The following is a 20,991-nucleotide window of genomic DNA, read 5'->3' as shown; positions in this document are numbered from 1 at the left end:
TGAGCGCCGTACCAAGTGGTTAAACACGGAGTCCTGTGCTTGGCTGAGCTGAAACCCAGGCAGCAGCACAGGAGAGAAGAGGAGAGGAGGGGAAGGGATAAAGAAGAACACTGAGTCCTGCCCCTAAATGACTTTGTGTGGCTGCAGCGTGGCTGACCGCCTGGGGGCCGCGGGACAGGGCTCTGCAGATGCATTTGCAGGGATCCGAGGGAGTTTTCCCCATGAACGAGTTCAGACAGTGGGGAAAGTTGCCTTTGGGCAGTCAGAGCCCCTGCCCCGGGTGGGGCTCCTTCCTAGGATGAAAGCCGGGCTCGCTGACCCTCTTCCTTGTCCCCGGCAATTCCTACTCCTTGGGCCTGTCGTGTAGGAGACAGTCCGTGCAGGGCAGGAACTTGGGAGTCTGAATCTGTCCGGTGGCTTTCAGCTTCCCCTGTCTGAGTCCTATTGTCCCTGTGTGTGATGTGGGGTTGCCGGGAGGATTGATCGTGAGACTACAGCTCGGAACTCGGGCCACTGGGAGTGCCCTGCAGGTGAGTCCCCTCGTGTCCCCTCACGTGGGCCCTTGACGCAAGGGTTTGGCTTCAAACGTTACCTGGTGATTGTATTATTATTATTATTAATTATTATTATTTGAGACAATCTCATTCTGCTGCCCAGGCTAGAGTGAGTGCCGTGGCGTCAGCCTAGCTCACAGCAACCTCAAACTCCTGGGCTCCATCAATCCTCCTGCCTCAGCCTCCCGAGTAGCTGGACAGGAGTGCACCACCACAGCCTGCTAATTTTTCTATTTTTAGTAGACACGGGGTCTCGCTGTTGCTCAGGCTGGTCTCAAACACCTGGCCTCAAGCTATCCTCCAGCTTCGGCCTCCCAAAGTGCTAGGGTTGCAGGGGCGAGCCACACGGGCCCAGCTCATGATTTTATTATGAAGATAACTTGCATGCATTAAAGGGAAGAATGTAAAATTTGCCTAACAGTTAAAGATAAAATAGGAGATTTCAGAGAAGTTTCATGCTTGCTTGGGGCCATGTCTTTGGGGTGGGCCCAGGAAGTGTCCTCAGGGCCCTGGGGGTGGGCGGGGTTGAAGGTGGGGCCAAGCTGGCTGGGGAGGAGGCCTGGAGGGCATAGGGGTCTGCTGAGAAAGTCTTCATTGTGTTTTTAAAGTATTTAAAAATATTAACAGGCCGGGTGTGGTGGCTCACGCCTATAATCCTAGCTCTCTGGGAGGCCGAGGCAGGCGGATTGCTTGAGGTCAGGAGTTCAAAACCAGCCTGAGCAAGAGCAAGACCCCGTCTCTACTATAAATAGAAAGAAATTAATTGGCCAACTAATATATATAGAAAAAATTAGCCGGGCATGGTGGCGCATGCCTGTAGTCCCAGCTACTTGGGAGGCTGAGGCAGGAGGATTGCTTGAGCCCAGGAGTTTGAGGTTGCTGTGAGCTAGGCTGACGCCACAGCACTCACTCTAGCCTAGGCAACAAAGCAAGACTCTGTCTCAAAAAAAAAAAAAAAAAAATTAACAAAGCATACATGATTGTTGTAAATATAACAATAACTCACAGAAAAGGTGCAAAAGGGAGACAAAAGTCCTCTGTCTCCCCTTCCCAGGGGAAACCATGTCAACGATTTGGTGTGTGTCCGTCCAGTTGTTTTCCTGTTTCTGTCCACATAGATGTGCAGGCACACACGGACACACAACTGCACAGACGCACACAAATACACACACGCAACACACACAGAAACACAACCAGAGACACACGACACAGGCACGCACAGATACGCATACTAACGAACACGCGGAGACAGACACACATGTAGTTGCACGGAGACGCACACATGCATTCAGTTGCACGGGCGTTCACACTCGAGGGACAGGCACCGTGTACAAACACGGACGCGGAGAAGCACATGGAACCACAGGCACAGAGACACGTGCACACACGCCTGCACACACAGCCGTGCACACGTGCGCACATACATGTGCTTTAAAAATGCGGCATCAAGCTCTTCATACTAATCCACAGCCTGTCTTTGCCCCCTCATGTGTTTCAAAATACAGAAAATAATACAACAGACACTCATTTCCCCACAACCCAGGTGTGGCAAATATGACCATTTTGAATATTCGCTTCAAACCCCTCTTTAAAAACAAAATGAAATGATACAGACCATAAACCCTTCCCTATTTCCCCAGTTTTCACTGCTACCCAGACGTACCACTCCTGTGCACGTTTTTATGCTTTTTTGCAACATAGAAATGGATTCATGAGCAAGGGTGACATTTGTGTATGTTTTAAACTTGTACATAAATGGTATCTGTCCTCTTCCCCCTCCTCCCTCCTCCCTCTTCTCTCCTCCTCCTCCTCCTCCTCCTCCTCCCCCTCCTCCCTTTCTTCCTCTGTTTCCTCCCTGCCCCCCTCCCTCCCTCCTCCTCCTCTCCCTCCTTCCCCCTCCACCTCTAGGCCAGCAAGCCTCTGGCTGAAAAGCTGGAAGGTCACCCAAGGAAGTGCAAAAACCAAAAACCATCTTGATGTGTTTGCAAATATTCTCTCCCTCTGAATTCTTACAATTCTGTTTCTACATCTAGGCCCCTCGTCCTTTTAGAATCAACTTCCGCTGATGGTTTGAGGTCCGGATCTTAAAAAAACAATACATTTTTCCAAATGGCATCCAGGCTTCCAATAGCTCCACGAGTAGAATTGTATATTGGGGTTTTAACTGGAGACTTGGAGGCTTCTCACTTTTGCTCTATGACAGAAAGACGATGAGAATACAGATACATTGTAAAAAATTAAAACATCTATTCTTTTAGTAATTAGAACTAATTACAAATGAATCCCCCACACCCGAGATCTCATTTCCCTCTTCCTAGGGAGCCTCAGTGTGGTATATGTGGGAGGTTAAATGATTGATCCCCGAGTTTTCCCTGGCCGGCGGTGCCCGGAGCCATCCGCACCCGGGCCGGGCCGCGTGGTTGGCGGAGAGAACTCTCCACACCTCACGCTGGGCTTGACCAAAGTGGGGTTAGCTGGCGGCCGCAGACCCTCCAGGCCGGGCCCCAGAAGCACACGCGTGCTCGGGGACTGCCCGAGCCACCGCAGATGCAGGAGAAAGAAACGCTTCTGGCTGTTTGCCACACATCCTGTGCCTCTTTGTTACACGGCAATAGCTGACTAATACAGACTATATCCTCTGTGTGTGTGTGTGTGTGTGTGTGTGCGTGTGTATGCACACACGTACACAAATTAGACTGGGATGATGTACATGTTATTCTGTGATTTATAATTTGATATAGATGCTATAGACGTTATATAATGTGTGTGTGTGTGTGTGTGTGTGTGTGTGTGCGCTACATATCTGGGCTCATGCCCAGCATTTGCAAAGCTCCAAACGAGGGTACACGGAGGGTAGGTGGTGGCACCACCAACCCTGCCGTGCCCACGTCTCTGAGCCCTTTAATCTTTCTCACCATGCGAGGGTGCCACCCTGGCAGTTCTGTCCCGCTCAGCGTGGGCCACTGCTCCTTCCACTAGGGGCCCTCCTGGTGGCATTTTTGCACCATCCGCTGAGGTCCTCCCCAGATATTGGATCCTGTCCTCCCGGGGGGGGGGGGGGACTGGTCCCCTATTGACAAACTCTCCAGCCTGTCCCAGCTCCACGTGGCCCTCCATGGGCCAGGCGCCCTCAGAATCCTGGCCCCCCTGTGGAGGCTATTCTCAGGTCCCCGGTTTCTCTCTCTTCCCACAACAGCACTTGGAAACTCCTCCTTCTCCTTACCGAGGAAGCCCTGGGGCCTTCACACTCAGCTCTTAATTGCTCTCAACACTCTGCTATCTTTTTACAAAGCCTTGGTCAGATGTAGCAATAGCTGCCCCATCCCACTGACTTTGTTTTTCCCTGATGGTTTTCAAGATTTCCTTCCAAGGGCCAAACCGTCCCAGGCCCCCAGTGCGGAAGGCGTGACCTCCGCAGGCTGTCACCAGGGCTGCTGGGCTACGTGGTGACCAAGCTCCAGAATCCCAGCCCAGCGTCGGCCTTCCCAGACCGTTGCAGGTTGGGGTCCCCGGGGGCAGGGTGGGCTCCAGGGCGCAGAACCTGGTAGCAGTAGCAATCACGCAGGAGAGGGCTGGGGGGGCCCAGGTCAGCATCTGGGGGATGGAGGGGAAGAGAGCAGGATCCCGGCCGAGGAAGAGGTTGGTCCCCCACGTGGTGCTACTAGAGTTTCCTTTTGCTGCTGTAACCGATCAGCACGAACGCAGCGGCTGAAAACAGCGCAGACGTGTTATCTGACATTTCTGGGATTCAGGAGTCTAAGGCGGGTCAGCAGAGCCGAATTCCTTCTGGAGGCTTCAGGCTTCCTTGATTTCGTGGCTCCTTCCTGCTCTGTCGTCCCATCTCCGGCCCTAACCCCTGCCCCTTCTTACGGGACCCTGGTGACTACACGACCCTCACCTGGACACCCCAGGAAAGTCCTCTTCCCAGGGTCCTCAACCCCATCTGAAAAGCCCCCCTCGCTGTGTAAGCTAAGACAGTCGCAGGCCCAGGCATTAGGAGGTGGACATCTGTGGGGGCCATTATTCTGACTGCGTAGATGCAATCTCTACGAAGCCTTCAGCTGAACCCACCTGGGGCCTTGCCGCTGGGGCGGCCGTGCAGAATTGTTGGGGTGAGGATGCTGGACCCTAACACCTCTGTGCCAGTTGGTCATGGGCTGTGGGTGGAACGGCAGGTGAGCAGCTGCCTTTAGCCTGGCTGTCCCCTAAGAGGCCTGCCAGTGGCACTCCAGGTCCTCGGGGGAGAAGTCCTTCCTTCTTGAGAGGATTTGGGTGGCTCACCAATGGCATCCACATGGGCCCCTCTGCTCCGGCCCCACAACCGTCTTCAGCCCCTCTCCTGGCATTGCAGGCTTGTGCCCCAGGACATTTGCATGTGCTCCCCTCTGTCTCTCCCTCTCATCCTTCTTATCTCAGCTCCATCACCCCCTCCTCTGGGAAGCCCTCCCTGACGTGCCCGCCACATTTGCAGGTGTGACTGTTTACTAGAATCAGAGGTCCCCTGTAGACTGAGTTCTGCAAGGCAAAGGTGGGGTTTGTGTTTTCCTTGCTATTGTTCGTCCTTCACAGCGGGCCGCACGTGATACGCGCTCAGAAAGTTATCTATTGAGCAAAAGCATGAAAGAGGCTGCTTCATTTTCAACTGGCTGCGTAGTATTTGGTGGCGTGGTGCTTCGTTTGTCCTTCTCCCTGGCGATGGATATTTAGGCTGTTGCCAATGCTTCGGCAGTCCCCAGGGTGCTGCGACAAACATTTTCTGCACCGATTTCTGTCCCTCTGCCTAGAGTTTCTGGGGGACAGATTTGTAGACGTGGAACAGCTGGGCCGGTGAGTCTCTCTGGGGCAGGGACTAGGGATGGCCTCAGGCCCAGGGCGTGTCCCCGGCTGCGTTGCTGGCATGTCCCCGGCTGCGTTGCTGGCACGCCTGGGACAGGGAGGGCGGAGGAAGTGGACCCACAAAGGGCTGCAAAGCACGAAGCAGCCCACAGAGGGTGCAGAGGTGGCACGGAAGGTCCCAGGCCTGCCTGGTTCCCGCTGGGGACGCCCCCATCTTCCTGGGCTCCTCAGTGAGGCCCTCTTTTGCCTGGCGTTGATGCCAACAGGCTTCTTATCTTTCCTACCAAACGGCACCAGCTGTGACAAGTTCCAGTTCTCGCCGCTGTCGGCTGAAGATGTGGCTTTTACGTTCCTTTCTTGGGACTTCACTGAGGGGTCCGTGTGTGTAAATCTGTAACAGATCGTTATATATATATATTCCAGAGGCCACCAAAAAGATGCCGTGTTCTCCGTGGGGTGCAGAGCTGTATTTATGCTAAATACCGTGTTTCCCCGAAAATAAGCCCTACCCATAAAACAAGCCCCGGCAGGATGTCTGAGCATGTGCGCCATAGAAGCCCCACCCCGAAAACGAGCCCTGGCGACGGGCGTGGCTGCGCAGCGCGTCTGCACAACCCGTGCGTGTCGTCACGGGGCGGGAAAGAAGACGAGCAGCCCTTCTCTTCTGCCCCGTCGTGACAGCTGCTGTCCCAGAGGTGACCGGAAAGGTGCAGGCAGCCCCACCCACAAGGGCGGCTCCCCCTGTCGGGTCCCGGCCACCCTGTGTGTGCCTCGAGCTGAGGCTTTGAGGGGAAAAGAACACGTCCCCTGAGAATCAGCCCCTGGGGTGTCTTCTTGAGGAAAAATAAATATAAGAGCCTGTCTTATTTTCGGGGAAATGCGGTATACACATATCAGCTGGAGCCCATTTGTCAGCCCCGGCTGGGTCTCGTGCTGTGCTGGGGTTCAGTGCATGTCAGGGGGCGGCCTGGGGGTGGTGGTGGCGCCTATTGCAGAGGGTGAATCGGGTCAGCCCACGCAGTGGCTCAGTGCTGGGGACAGACGCCGTGTGCAGGGCCCAGGAGGTTGGTGGCCGCTGCAGGCGGAGCCAGAGCCCAGCGGGGCTGGGGCGCGACGTCGCTGCACAGGGAGGGCCTTGGGTGCGGGGGCAGCTCCAGAGCCCGTGCAGCCTCGGGGGTGTGTGGCCAGCATTCCCGCAGGGACAGCGGGAAGCTCTAGTGACCGGGTGGGTGGCAGACGGCCTGGTGGGCGATCCGTTCGGCTCACTGTGGCCCCAGACTCGGGGCTCTGGTTCCGGGCAGGGAGCACACGGGTGCCGGGAGCACCTGTCAGCAGTGCCGGGCACAGGTGGCCTTTCTAACTGTCCAAGGGACGCGTGGCACCTGCCGCTGCTGCAGACTGAATGCCCTGTCCCCCTACGAGATGTGACATACGTTGACATCCTCGCCCACCGATGACGCTATAAGGGGGTGATTAGGTCGGGGGTGGGGCCCTCATGAATGGGAGTCACGTCCTTACAGAGAAGTCCCACAGGTGCTCTCTCACCCCTGCCACCGTGCGAGGACGGCCCGCCGTGCACCCGGAGACTGGCCCTCACCAGGCCCCGGCTGTGGCACCACCGCGCCTCCTTTTGGATCCTTTTGGACATCGAAACTTGATCAAGGTAGTTTCCTCCTCAAAGCCCTTCAGTGGCTCCCCGTTTCTCAGCCCCAAATCCAACCTGCTTTCCCTAGACCACAAGGACCCGGCACCTGCCCGTCCCTCCCCGAATTGGGGCTAAGGAGCCAGCGCTGTGGCTGCCCTGCCATCCCCGGGACATCCCTGTCCTACCCTGTCCCCACTCCCGGTCACCATCCACTCCTCGCCGACTGCGTCAGCCCAGCAACCCCGGCTGCGGTTCCACAGGGAGCCCGGCCCTGACAAATGACGGCGAGCCCTCGTCCCCATGCCATTAATCCTCCTGTGACCGGGGCCGTCCCCCAGGGTGGGCGCGGGGCCAGGGTGACTGATGGCACCTGCCCGGCCTCCCTCTCCAGGACTTTGGCCGGTGGGAGGCGTTGACAGCATTTCCCCAGCGAAATGCCGCGTGGAGATTAATGGCCCCCGAGCTGCGGGCCCCGGCTGCACGAGGCCAGGCCCCCCTGGGCCTGCCGGCACGAGCGCCCCACTTGTGCCTGGGCCCCCCGAGAAGGGCAGCGCTGCGGGGTCCCCGCCCGTGCCCCGTGCCCGGGATCGCCCAGAAGCGGGGCCTGGGCTCCACGCCTGGAACCTCCAACACAAATAATTTTCAATTTGCCTGCGAGTTTTCAGCCGCACAATCCGATGTTAAATAATAGATTAGGTGCCTCAGGGAGAGAAACAGGATTTAAGAAGAAGAAATAACTAAAAGGAAAAGTAAAATTCAGCACATCGGGCTGCAGAGGAGGAGGCAGCTTTCCCTCCCAGCCCAGACTCACCGCCCACCCGGCGCCCGGCCCGCTGGGCTCCGTCTCTGGGCCTGCGGGTGGCCTCGTCCCCTGGGGCAGGATCCCGGCTCCCCCAGCCCTGGGCTCTTGTGGCCCGATCCACCACCGCCCTCCCCATACCCCGGCCCCACCCCTGCACCCCAGGACAGGCCGGGCTTGTATCTGGGCGGCCGCCACCCGCCCAGGCAGGCGGGAGGACCCAGACGCTCAGGTGGACGCTGACAGACAGGCGCAGACCCAGGTAGATAGAGGCCGGCGCAGGTGACAGCAGGCAGGTGTGACCGGATGGGGCTGGAGGCAGACTCCGGACAGGGGTGGAGAGTGGAGAGGGCGTGTGTGTCCCTGGGTCGTGGCTTGTCCACAGGCCCTGGAGCAGAGGTGACCTCTGTCCGGTGACCTTTCCCTCCCCTGGCCGCAGTCTGCGTGTCACACTCTCTCCAAGGTCACGGAGCTCCCCCCCCCCCGCCCCCCGAGTCCCCCTGAGACCCCACCCCCTTCCATCTGCTCGTCAGCCCCGCCGTCCTCACCGCCTCCCTTGCCCAGCCTGGCCCTGGGCTTCCCTCTCTGCCCTTCCCTCCGCCTGTCACGCGCGCCTAGGAGGAGCACAGCTCTCACCTGCCCGGGCTGCACGCGAGCAGGACGGCCATACGTGTCCCTGCATGTTCAGCATGACGGGCCACACACGCGCGACCAGCAATGCCTGGAAATCGCCCCGTTTCCCCGGACAGTGTGCCTTCCCCTCGCCCGGGTGACCATCCCGTTCCGTATCTGCAAAACCTGCTGCCCCGCTGGAGCGCCAGCGAGGCCGTAAGTACCGTACACTGGCGGGTAGGAGCGCGGGCACGGCCAGACGGCCAGGCTTTGAGTGCTGGGCCATCCCTCTCATGGCTGTGTGGCCTTGGGCACAGTGCTTACCCTCTCTGGGTCTCCGGCTCATCATACGTGAAAGATGGGGAGGATGGTGACTGCGTCTGTCTTGCAGGGTTGCAGTGCAGATTAAACAAGCTGGCGTGCTTGCAGCGGCACCTGGTGCCCCGGTCAGCGTCACAGTTAGGTATTATTTCAGGAGCCGAAGCAGGGGCGACTGTGGCTTGGGTCGTGAGGACAGCACGGGCGCCGGGCAAAGTGCAGGGAGGCAGGGCTGGGACGGGAGCCCGGGCACGGGGGTGTCCACAGAGGCGAGGGTGGGGGGCCACCGGTCTCCAGGCCGGGCGCAGGTGCAGACCTGGGAGTCCGGCATCCGCGCGGGACTGAGCTCACGCGGGAGGAGCGGAGGCGGAGGAGCCGCCGCGGACTCTCAGCGTGCCAGGAGGGAGCGGCAGAACGCGCAGGCGACAGCGTGCTCCTCCTAGGCACGCGTGGCAGGCGCGCGTGGCAGGCGTGTGCGCTGCGGGCGGGCGGGGCGTCCTGGCTGTGCGGGGCGGGGCTGTTCCAGCCCAAGAGCGCGGAGAGGGGGCCAGTGCTGCCGCGGGTGTTTGATGAGACGTTCAGAGGTCGGAATCCAGAGTGAGTGTGTGTGTGAGTGTGTGAGTGTGAGTGTGTGTGAGTGTGTGTGTGAGTGTGTGTGACTGTGAGTGTGTGAGTGTGTGTGACTGTGTGTGTGACTGTGTGTGTGTGAGTGTGTGTGACTGTGTGTGTGTGTGAGTGTGTGTGTGAGTGTGTGTGACTGTGTGTGTGAGAGTGTGTGTGAGTGTGAGTGTGTGTGAGTGTGAGAGTGTGTGACTGTGTGTGTGTGAGTGTGTGTGAGAGTGTGAGTGTGTGTGACTGTGTGTGTGTGTGTGTGAGTGTGTGTGTGAGTGTGTGTGACTGTGTGTGTGTGTGAGTGTGTGTGTGAGTGTGTGTGACTGTGTGAGAGTGTGTGTGAGTGTGAGTGTGTGTGAGTGTGAGAGTGTGTGACTGTGTGTGTGTGAGTGTGTGTGTGTGTGAGTGTGTGTGAGAGTGTGAGTGTGTGTGACTGTGTGTGTGTGAGTGTGTGTGTGAGTGTGTGTGAGTGTGTGTGACTGTGTGTGAGTGTGTGTGACTGTGTGTGAGTGTGAGTGTGAGTGTGACTGTGTGTTAGTGTGTGTGAGTGTGTGAGAGTGTGTGTGTGAGTGTGTGTGACTGTGTGTGTGAGTGTGTGTGTGTGAGTGTGTGTGACTGTGTGTGTGTGAGTGTGTGTGTGTGAGTGTGTGTGAGTGTGTGTGACTGTGTGTGAGTGTGAGTGTGAGTGTGACTGTGTGTTAGTGTGTGTGAGTGTGTGAGAGTGTGTGTGTGAGTGAGCGTGTGAGTGTGTGAGTGAGTGTGTGAGTGAGTGTGTGAGTGTGTGTGAGTGTGTGTGAGAGTGTGTGTGTGAGTGTGTGTGTGAGAGTGTGAGTGTGTGTGAGTGTGTGAGTGTGAGTGTGTGTGTGTGTGAGTGAGTGTGAGTGAGTGTGTGAGAGTGCACGCACGGGTCGGGCAGGGCTGTGCAGAAAGTGCAGGCACTTGACCCGAGACCGCGGGGACTTCCTGGTCCCCGCCGTGGGGTCAACGCATTAAGAGGCGCCTCCCTGAGCTGTGCACGTTGCACGTGGGTTCCGTGTGTGTCTGCGTGTCTGTGCACGTGTGTGGGTCTGTGTGTCCGTGTGCACCTGGATCTGTGTGCATGGATGTCTGCGTGTCTGCGTGCGTGTGTGTGTGACTGTGTGTCTGTGTGTGCAGGCGTGTCTGCGTGTGTCTGGTGCATCTGTGTTTGTGCGTGTGCGCGTCGTGGTCGAGGTCGCAGGAGGCCTGGCACCGTCGTGGACGCGGGGACAGGCCCCGCGGGGTGGGTGGCCCTGCATCGGGTCCAGTGAGGGGCGCGGGCGCTGGGCTGTTTGGGGCTTGGTGCCGGGACGGGCGGGTTTGCGAGGAACCTCCGGGGTCTGCCTGGAGACACCCGAGAGGCGGGACCCCGGGACCCCACGGCCGGGAGGGGGGAGGACAGGGAGCGGCAGCAGGGGTGGGGGAGGGTCTGCGGGTCTGCGGGTCGCGACGCCCACCTGGAGCCCGCAGCTGGGGCGCTGCTGCCACCGCGTGGCCCGGCCGGGGATGCGCAGGCCGCTGCTCAGGAGTGAGGACGTGGCTCCATCTGGTGGCTAAGGCTAGTCACTGCGCCTGTGGACTCCTTCCCCATCCTCCCCCTCCCCTCCCCCTCTCCTCCCCCTCTCTTCCCCTCCCCTCCCTCCCCCTCCCATCTCCTCCCCCTCCCCTCCCCTCCCCTCCCCCTCCCCTCCTACTCCCACAGACCGCAAAGACACCAAGGGGGTACAGGCAGCAGCAGGAAGGCGAGAGGCCCAGCCAGGCTGCTTGGGTGCAATCCCGGCCCCACCTCCACAGGTGTGCAGCCCCTACCTCCACAGGTGTGCAGCCCCTACCTCCACAGGTGTGCAGCCCCCCCTCCACAGGTGTGCAGCCCCTCTCCACAGGTGTGCAGCCCCACCTCCACAGGTGTGCAGCCCCTACCTCCACAGGTGTGCAGCCCCACCTCCACAGGTGTGCAGCCCCTACCTCCACAGGTGTGCAGCCCCACCTCCACAGGTGTGCAGCCCCTACCTCCACAGGTGTGCAGCCCCCCCTCCACAGGTGTGCAGCCCCTACCTCCACAGGTGTGCAGCCCCACCTCCACAGGTGTGCAGCCCCACCTTCACAGGTGTGCATCTCTGGGGCTGCAGCTCTGGCTAAGCTCACCTGTGCCTCAGTCTCCTCCCCTGCCACATAGGGCCAGGCACACAGGACAGGGCTGCTGGGAGAGGCACGTGGGCCACCTGCTGCAAGCCAGCACACCCCGGCTAGGAATGACTCTCCTCTGTCCCCTGCCCCCTGCCCCAGCTCCAAGAGCTCCTGAGACCCCCAGCCCGCACTCTCCGCTCCTCCTCCTGAGGCCGCCTGGGTGGGAGGGCAAAGGTGTCTGTTCCCTGGTGACCCCCGCCCAGCCCAGCCCCCGGCCACCCTCTGCAGCCCCCTCACAGCGGAGGCCCTTGTGCGAAGTGTCCCTGTGGGCAGGGCGAGGAGTCGGGGCGGCGCAGCCTCACCCCGGCTGGGCAGGTGGGAAGAACCGGTGCCCAGGGCTGGCACACCCTCCCCAGCCTGGGCCAGTGGGCGGGAGCAGGCGTCCTCCAGCGGAGCAGCTGGGGCCAACATTGTCCCCTCCCTAAGCCCGGGGCCCCCTGGGCACCTGCTTATTCCTCGCCCAGAAGTCGTTGTACCCGTCCCCACAGGGCCCTGGAGACGGGGGCAGCGTCATTTGAGCCCAGACCACCCCCCACCAGCTCCCACCCTGCCCATTCCTGCACCCCCGTGCCCAGCCCTGGGCCCCCTGCACTTGCAGAGGGAGGGGAGGGGGTGCCGGGAGGACATCCCCCTGATTGGCCTTGCGTGCTCCTCGGAGAGGAAAGGGCCCAGGGAGAAGGGGCGGTGAAGCAAAGCCACCCGCGGGCCTGTGTCCCCCCACCCCCCACGGAGGGGTGCACCAGAGGATAAAATCGGTGGAGGCCCTGAGACGGGAGGCTATTGGCCTCAAGACACCTGGAGAGCCACGCCGCCCACGTGGCAGCCCTGGGCCCCCTGCCCCCTCCCGGGGCGCTCCTGCCCTGCAGCACGGGGTGTTGGTGCCTGGTCAGGCCATCCCGGGGAGGCAGGAAGAGTTCCAGAAAGCGTGGGAGGGGTCCATGTCCCCTCCCCACCACCAGAGTAGTAGACACTGCTGCTATGGAAACCATGTGCTTTATTGGGAACCTCAATCCAAGAGAACACCCCTCCCTGGGGTCATACAAAAGCTGCAAACCACGTGGTTTGGTACAAGGCAATGCTCAGGGGACCACAGGGAGCCCCTCGCCGCTGGGGCCTCGTCGCAGGCCTCCGGCTTCCCTGGTCACCTAACTCCGGGCTGAGCTCCTGGGGTGGCCCAGCACCTCCCTCGGCCACGGCGGGAGGAAGCGGGCGCAGGACAAGGGCCAGGGTCCCCATCCAAGGGCGGGGCCTCTGTCCCCACCTGGGCTTGCCGCATCCCGCAGCCACCGCTCCTCCTGGCTCTGGGAACGTCTCCGGCCCTGGCGAGGCACCACGGCGGGGGGACGCCCCTGCGCGCAGGGGGGCGGCCGGCCCTTCAGTACAGGTCGGCGAAGGGCTTGGAGTAGTTGAACATCAGGTAGTCCATGTAGTAGAAGTCGTAGGCGCGCTGCCGCTGCAGGGCGGAGAGCTGCGCGAAGTACCGGTGCGTGATCCCGGCCGTGGTCCGCGCCTCCTGCGAGTGCCGGTCCTTGAAGCGGGGGAAGGTCAGGTTCCGCGGCGCGCGGATCAGGCTCAGGAAGAAGTTGGCGTCGTCCTCCATGCTCTCGAACTTGCCCACGAAGTCGTAGTCGATGAGGCAGGGGCTGCAGAGGCGGCTGACGTGGTCCCAGTGGATGTCCATGCCCACCGGCCGGTGCACGTCCAGCAGGTACTGCACGAACTCGGGGAAGCGCACGCCGGCGCCCGTGCGCAGCGCCTCGCGCGACGCGTTGGCCCGGTACCGCGCCAGGATGGCCTTGCCGAACACAGGGTGGTAGTAGCTGTTGGGGTGCTCGAACTTGTCGCGGAAGGCGGAGACCAGCCTCTCGAAGGGCTCGCGCACGAAGAGCATCTTGGTGTAGGTGCCCAGGCGGTGCAGGATGCCCTGGCGGTCGAAGGTGTCCAGGCGCCGCAGCGCGCCGCCGTAGTGCACCGTGTTGTGCTGGATGTCGGCGGCGGACGAGGCCAGCCCCGCCAGCACCATGAGCACGCGCTTCCAGTTGGAGCAGCCCGCCTTGGGCACCTCGCAGTACAGCACGCGGTGGCGGTCCTCCACGAAGATGCGGGACACGTGGCGGGGCGTGACGGCGCGCCGGCTGCTGCTCGCCCGGTACTTGGCGCACGCCTCCTGCATGAGCCGCTTGCGCTCCCGCTGGCTCTGCTGCAGCCCTGCCCGGCGGCCGTCCGGGGTCCCCGGGCCCGGCTGCACCGCGGTCCCGCCCGAGCCGTTGGTCGCGGCGGCCGCCGCACCTGTCGTCCTCTTGATGAGCAGCCGGCGGCGGCGCTGCCGGAGCCGCATCCGGGCGCCGCTCTCCGGCAGGGGCTGGTGCTGCCCGGGCACCTGCAGGTGGAGGCCCCCCGGGTCCCGGCTGGACGAGTCTCGGGTGCCCTTCTCTGTGGGTGCCATCGAGTCACCATCCTGAGAACTGCCTTGTGGGGGCAGGGCCTGGGGCAAGAAGAGAAAGGGTTACCTGGGTGGACAGGGCAAGGGGGCACTGGGGGTCACACACGCCAGGCCCTCCCTGCGGCTGGGGTTCCTGCCCCCTTTGTGGCCTGGGTCTTTTCCCGAGTGAGGGGGACAGGCTGGCCCTGCAGGTGTGACCCCTCTGAACCCTGGCCCAGCACCCAAGGGCCCCCCCTCTGCTCCGCCGGCCACGTCCAGCCACGAGTGCGGGGCCTGAGTGCAAGTGTCGCTTTGGCCACCAGATGGCGCGGTCCCCCCAGGAACCTGCGCCTGGTGGCCTGAGGGCTGCGGCTGAGATTTACCGCGCCTACTCGCAGGCAGAGCGCAGAGCAGCCACCTAACAGGACAGGGAAATTCATGATGGGTCCAAAGCCCGGGCTTTGTTCCCAAGTCTCCCGGGAAAGCCTGGGCACATCTTTCTTTCCAAGAACGGACTCAGCGCGAGCTCCACATTTTCCTCCCTGCCCTCCCCAGCTCCCCCAGGCTGTGCGCCGAGATTTATCTGAGGCTCAGACGTACGTTGTGGGGCTGCTCCGGCCGGATGCTGAACTTTATTCCTGGAAAGCAAACAGAGGAGAGGGCAGTGTTAGCAGCGGAAGGACCACGTGGCTCCCAGGGGCCTGCTTAGGGGTTCTTGATGGTGGACGCCCAGGCCGCAGGTGGCCTGGCATGGGGTCTGGGAAAAGGGGTTCTAAGGGCAGGGGGAGGGGCCGTGGCTCAGTGCCAGAGCTCCTCCATCCCCCACCCACACAGAAAATGGGGGTGCAGCCCCAACACCGTCCCACTGGCTCCCAGCTGACCCTCAAGTCTCCACGTCACACCTCCCCATGTGACCGGGAAGGTTGGCCAGGCGCCCTGCCCGGGTGCGCCCACACACCTGCCCAGAGGGGCAGCCAGGGTCTCACGGGCCACCTCCCACTTCGCTCGCTCAGTCCCTCAGAAAGCCCTGTCCATCCTCTCCCCACACCGCCCCGGCAGCCACGCCTGGGTCTGGTCCACGCTCTCTGTCCTGGAGCCGGACACATTCACACGTGCACCTCTGCACACCCGGGCCTGGGAATGGGACACGCTCCCTGCCTCCCGCTTTAAAGGAGCCCCCACCTTGGGCACTTGCTTTGTGGTTTTGGCCTCCCCAGCTGGCCCTGGGGCTCTGGGGGGGGGTGAACTGCCCACGTCTGGCTCACCCTGGTCTCCAAAGGCTGAGCAGAGCCCAGGCAGAGTGACTTACTGGCGACTTGGGGAAGACAGAGATCAATGCATCATTGGTCATATTCTGGAATGTTCCCCTCTGCCCACCAAAGAGGCCCCTCAGCTAGGCTGAGCCGGGGTCCCCCAGGGTAACAGGCTCAGGTAAGGGGAGCCTCTCTGGCCACAGGAGAGGATTCTGCTTCCCACTCTACATGGTGGCTTTGGGGGAAGGTCCCAGGAGGACAAGGACATGTCCCCTTGAGGGAATCTGTTTAGAAGAGCGTGGGCCTCCTTCCTTCCCCATTCCCTGCCTGCCCATCGGGGTGTCAGGGGCCCTTTCTGCTCCTGTGCCCAGTGGGTGGACGTTTTTGCTCTGAGGCTTTGCCAAAAGCCAGTCCAGTCATAATCAGAGCCAGCTGCCCCTTTCACAAGCAGAACTGGAACTTCCAGCCGGCATATGGGGGCCTGCGCCCAGCCATGCCTGCCCAAACCCTGGCTGCTTCCTGGGGAGGGAAGGGTGGCACTAGTGGCCCAGGACTTTCCCTGCACTGCCACCTCTTTGTACTAGACAGAGGCCTGGTGGCTGGAAGCCTAGCTGGCCGGGGGACACCCAGGTCTTCCCTGACCCAGAGACTTGGCAGGTCTCTCCGTGGGCTCTGGTTTTGCAGAGTCAGCCAGTGCTGGACCCCGACAGTCTGAGGCTGTGCCCACAAATATCCTGCATTCAGTAGCAAGCGAGGAGCAGGGTGCAAGTTCCCCCCTGGGCTGCCAAGCCTCAAGTCCCAGAGTTTGCTGGAAACTTCCTCAAGTTTCAAGAGAAGCAGAAATGAAGGCAGAACTTGGGCACATTTCCTCTGTCTTCTGCTCATTCCTTTGGGCTGGGAGCAAAGGGGTGCCCCTCCCAGGGCAAAGGGCAGAGCGTTCCCCACCTTTCCAAGCTTATATGTGCATGCGTGTGTGTGCACATGTGAGCAAGCTCCGAAACAGGCCTTCTAGACTCATCCTCGGAGGCTGAGAGGAAGCTGCGTGCAGAACTGGCTGCACCTTCCGGTACGGGGCGTGGGCGGTGGAGACCTGGCTTGAGAGGCGCCTGTTAGAACCAAGCCCCTCACCAAGGTCCCCTCTTGCAGCCCAGAGCCTATTTCCATCCTCGTCCTCACCGGTCTACACTGCAGCCACCTCCAGCACGAGCCTCCCACGCTCATTTCCCTCTGGCATGCGGGGCTTCTCCCCTGCAGCCCACGACGACAGCCCCCGTCCCCAGAAGGGACTGCTGTACAGCTCAGTGTCCCTCTGCACAGCCCGGTTTACTTAATTATTTTCTCCTGGTGACGGCAGCTGGCTCTGCTAAATCACTTCTCCTCCTCGGAGTCTCAGATACGGGAATTTACTGTGCTTGTCACTGCTGTCAACTCGTCAAGGTGTGATGGCACTTATTTATATTCCTTTGTGCAGCAATGAGTCACGCCAGGTCTGGCCAAGAGGGGGGCTGAGGAGCCACTTCCAAAAGGCGGCCTGCCAGTGGCGGAAGTCAGAAGAGCAGGTGCTGCGGCCCCTGAGGCTGTCACCTCCCCCTGGCACTGTCCCCACAGCCTGGGAGGGCGGTGGGTGGGCTGCGGGTGCTGTCCCGTTTCATCTGTGCAGACCGGACAGGAGGGCTCTGTCTCTTGGACCCCCAGACTTTGAGCCATAAGGTAGTTCCCAAGGTTGGCCCCCTCTAAGGCTAGCCAGGTCAGAGCCCAGGGCTGGGTGGGTCTCCTGACCTCTTGGCGACATCAGCTCACAGAGCTGACCTGGCTGCAACTGCCCCCTTTGAAGGCAGAATTGTCTCGTGGACAATGACAGATCTGGTAACAGACAGCAGTAACACGCCTGACCTGCAGCCTGGGGCTCTGCCACAAGCAGCATGTTCCTGACCCTTACGGCAGCTTGCTGGGCACAGATTAACCCCATCTGCACAAGGCCACTTTTGCATCAAGACAGAAAAGTCCTGTGTTTCCCTGAAAATAAGACAGGGTCTTATATTTATTTTTCCTCAAGAAGACACCTAGGGCCTGTGTTTTTTTTTTTTTTTTTAAGTACGGTACAACAATCTACATTTGTTCAAATAGAGTGAAGCCGTCTTCTTCTGGAACATCATCATCACTCTCCAAACCCCGAATCCCATCCTGAATGTCTTGCGACTCTATTTCCTCTAGAACCATTGGCCCCGATCTCTCCTGTCGAGCCACAGAGCTCTCATGGGGCAGATGAGAAGGGCTGCTCGTCTTCCTTACCGCCCAGCAATGACACGCACGGGTTGTGGAGATGCGCCGCGCAGCCACGCCCGTCACCAGGGCTTATTTTCAGGTAGGGCTTCTATTTGCACGAATGCTTAGAAATCCTGCCAGGGCTTATTTTATGGGTAGGTCTTATTTTCGGGGAAACATGGTAGTGAAGGAAATACAAAGGGCTCTCCCCCTGGCCAAGGGCCCGGTGTCCCCACTTTTCCCATGGAGGCCGCTGCCCTTCCTTGCACTGCTCAGATAAAGACTGGAGCAAAACCTCCCCACAGCTAAGCGAGGGGGAAAAAAGCCAGGAGCCCTGGGTGTCTGGGGCTGGGCCTGCACATTCCGCATGGGCTGTTCTTCAGGACCCTGGACAGCTGCCGGGAGGACAGCCAAGGGCCGGCGAGGACGGGGAAGGTTTGCCACCAGGAGTCACTAGTACCAGTGCTGTGGGGGGCTTATGAAAAAGGGAGAGGATTTGGCCTTAACATAACCACACCAGCCCCTGCAAGGCCCCCAAATAAACAGAAAATCTAGATACAATCAGAGCAACACGAGGCTCAGCGCCCAGTCTCCTCTTCCATCCAAGGCTACCAGAGCTGCCAAGCATCCCCCCCCCACCTCCGCCCCTGCGACAGGGACTCCAAGGCCAGCCACACACACTTTGCTTTCAGAGTCTGCGTCACCGTCCTTGATATCTGCAGGGGAGCTCCATCCCCCCACACGGCAGGAAATAAACAGCCACGTTCTCTCTCTGGGCAGGTGACATTCGTAGGGAGGCTGAAACACATGCACTCCGATAAGAGTGAGCGTCGGTGGGAACAAACAAGCGTGAGTTATTGGGGCTGCCAGATGTCCCGCGCTGTGGACTCTCTGTGGGCTGAAGGTTTTCTTCCCGGCGTGTGGCTGGAAGGCTTCCTTGCTGCCAGCTAGGGCCGGGCAAAGGCTGGCGCGAGTGAGCGAGGCCAGTTTCTTTTACTTTCTTTCTTTTTTTTTTGAGACAGAGTCTCACTTTGTTGCCTGGGCTAGAGTGCCATAGTGTCAGCCTAGCTCACAGCAACCTCAAACTCTTGGGCTCAAGCGATCCTCTTGGCTCATGAGTAGCTGGGACTGCAGGCATGCACCACCATGCCCGGCTAGTTTTTTCTATATATATTAGTTAGCCAATTAATTTATTACTATTTATAGTAGAGAAGGGGTCTCGCTCTTGCTCAGGCTGGTCTCAAACTCCTGACCTCGAGCGATCCTCCCGCCTCGGCCTCCCAGAGTGCTGGGAGTACAGGCGTGAGCCACTACGCCCGGCTGTCGGTTTCTTAATAACCAGGTCAAATGCAGAGGGACAGGCGTGGCAGAGAACTGGGGGCAGGAGAGCCATGAGGTGGGTGCCACTTTTGCGCTTCTGGCCTCCTAGTGGCTGAGCCCACGTGGCAGGCCACCTCCCACCCATTGCACTGCATGCTCAACTGGCCCGGGAGCTTCCAGGGCGTTTGGCCGCTTCCCTAGGCTCAGCCCAGCCCGAGACGGGGGACACTGAAGGCGAAGCCCTGACTGCATCTTTGTCCCCAGCACGTGCAGGGCTCCGTGTCCGAGAGTTGGTCCCAGCCTAGGCTCCCTACAGTGGCATCTGGTGGGACTGGACACTGTTGTCCCGGGCAGCACAGGCTGTCGGCCCCTGAGCTTGGGGGAGGGCCGTGTCTTGTCTGTCGGGGTCAGTCTGGCACCGTGCCAGGCACATAGCAGGAGCTCAATAAATGCTTGTAGGAAGAAGTCCGGAGCTGCTGGGACTGAGAGCTGGCCTTGGAGGTGGGCATGGGTGTCAGGCTGCACCCTGCAGAATTCCAGCCCAGCCTAGGAAGGGCCCGCGTGTCTGGGAGGCAGGTACTGGCCGCACGGTCAGATACAGGTGGGCGGCCCCAGCCCTGGAGTCTGTCCAGCCCCAGGCCCAGCCGGGCGGTCCTGAAACCTAGCTCTCCTCCCCCCACCAGCCAGGGTACCGGAGCTCCTCAGTCTCTCCTCCCACCAGCTCAGGCCCTGCCCTTGTGAGGTCTCTGCTGGTGGCCAGGTCAAGGACAAACTGCCCTGATTGGCCTCCGACTGCCTCACTGTGAAATGCCACCTCTATCTGGGGCAGGTTGTCAATATGCAGATTAGCTGCAAAAGCCAAGTTCCCACACACTTAGCAGTCGGAGGGCGGCCTGGACTCACGGCGCAGAGTTCAGAGAAAAGTTTCAAATTCTCACTTGTGGGCCGGGCGTGGTGGCTCACGTCTGAATTCCCTAGCACTCTGGGAGGCCGAGGCAGGAGGACTGCTTGAGCTCAGGAGTTTGAGACCGGCCTGAGCAAGAGCGAGACCCCATCTCTACTAAAAATAGAAAGAAATTAGCCCAATCAACTAAAAATAGAAAAAATTGGCCGGGCACAGTGGCACATGGCTGTAGTCCCAGCTACTCGGGAGGCTGAAGCAGGAGGATCACTTGAGCCCAGGAGTTTGAGGTTGCTGTGAGCTAGGCTGACGCCATGGCACTCACTCTAGCCTGGGCAACAGAGTGAGACTCTGTCTCAAAAAAAAAAAAAAAAATTCTCACTTGTGTTTACAAGAGAATTCAACTTGCTAAATTCTCTTCTGGGTCCCCAGGGCATAGTAGCCTTTGTCACAGCCATGCCCACCCCTGCTGCCCGAGGGCCCAGGACAGGTAAATGGGGTTCCAGGCGGGGCTGCCCCAGACACAGCTGCCGACTGTCCCTGTGCCGCAAAGGTGGCCTGTGGCCAAGCGTGGACAGAGGTGAGGCGCCCGTCGGACACTTCCGGGCGGTGGGTGCAGCGCGCAGACCTGCGGCAACCTCTGCCCTCGCCCCTCGAGCTCCGGGCGGGCTTCTCCCCGTTTCCTCTTAGACAACCAGACTCAGCCACAGCGGGGTCACTCAGTGACCCCCGATCTCTGGCTCAGACCAGAGCAGGGGCTTGTGGTCCCCTCACCTGGGGAGTCCACCCTGAGTCGCAGCCTTCGGGGAGGGTCAGCATGTCAAAAAAGACCAGAGAATGTACGCACGTTGCTGTGTGTTCTTGGGCAAACTCCTCGACCTTGCTGAGCTGTTCCACCTGGAAAAGGAGCTAACTGCATCTCGCAAGTCCAGGACCGCGCCCAGGAAACGAGGCTCGGCGAGCAGCCGCTACGTGAGAGCTGTCAGTTGCTGGCGTGCCCGCTGCTCGGTTTTCTTTGTGCCAGCTGAGTCCCCAAACCCCCAAACTCCTGCCCCCAGCGCGGGACTCCGGGAAGTGTCTGCAGGGTGGGGAGCGGGAATCTTCCCGCCATGGGCGGGTGGACACCTGCCGGCTCTGACTGCTCCTTGTTTTGTTTAACGATCCTGTCCCCTCGCCTCTGTGATTAGGATCCGGATTCAGCTGAGTGGCTCCCTGTCAGCTCAGCCCCGGCTGCGAGTCTCCTCGGAGC

The 20,991-nt window shown here is 60.3% G+C and overlaps 1 protein-coding gene across 1 annotated transcript in view; it reads right to left on the bottom strand.

Annotated features, from left to right (window-relative positions):
• Nucleotides 1-12,567: 12,567 nt before the first annotated feature.
• CHST8 (carbohydrate sulfotransferase 8) overlaps nucleotides 12,568-20,991 on the bottom strand; it is a 106,486-nt gene continuing 98,062 nt past the window's right edge. Inside the window, exons 3-4 of the mRNA XM_012775142.2 lie at nucleotides 14,604-14,641; nucleotides 12,568-14,066 (exon numbers count right to left, since the gene is read on the bottom strand). Coding sequence (XP_012630596.2) covers nucleotides 12,957-14,066; nucleotides 14,604-14,641 — 1,148 coding nt within the window. The 3' untranslated portion in view covers nucleotides 12,568-12,956. The remainder of the gene's footprint in view (nucleotides 14,067-14,603; nucleotides 14,642-20,991) is intronic.

This window comes from Microcebus murinus, chromosome 16 (assembly GCF_040939455.1).
Source record: "Microcebus murinus isolate Inina chromosome 16, M.murinus_Inina_mat1.0, whole genome shotgun sequence".
In the NCBI taxonomy this organism is placed as follows: Eukaryota; Metazoa; Chordata; class Mammalia; order Primates; family Cheirogaleidae; genus Microcebus; species Microcebus murinus.
Note: the sequence above shows the minus strand (reverse complement) of the source record. Positions and strands in the feature narration are given on the sequence as shown.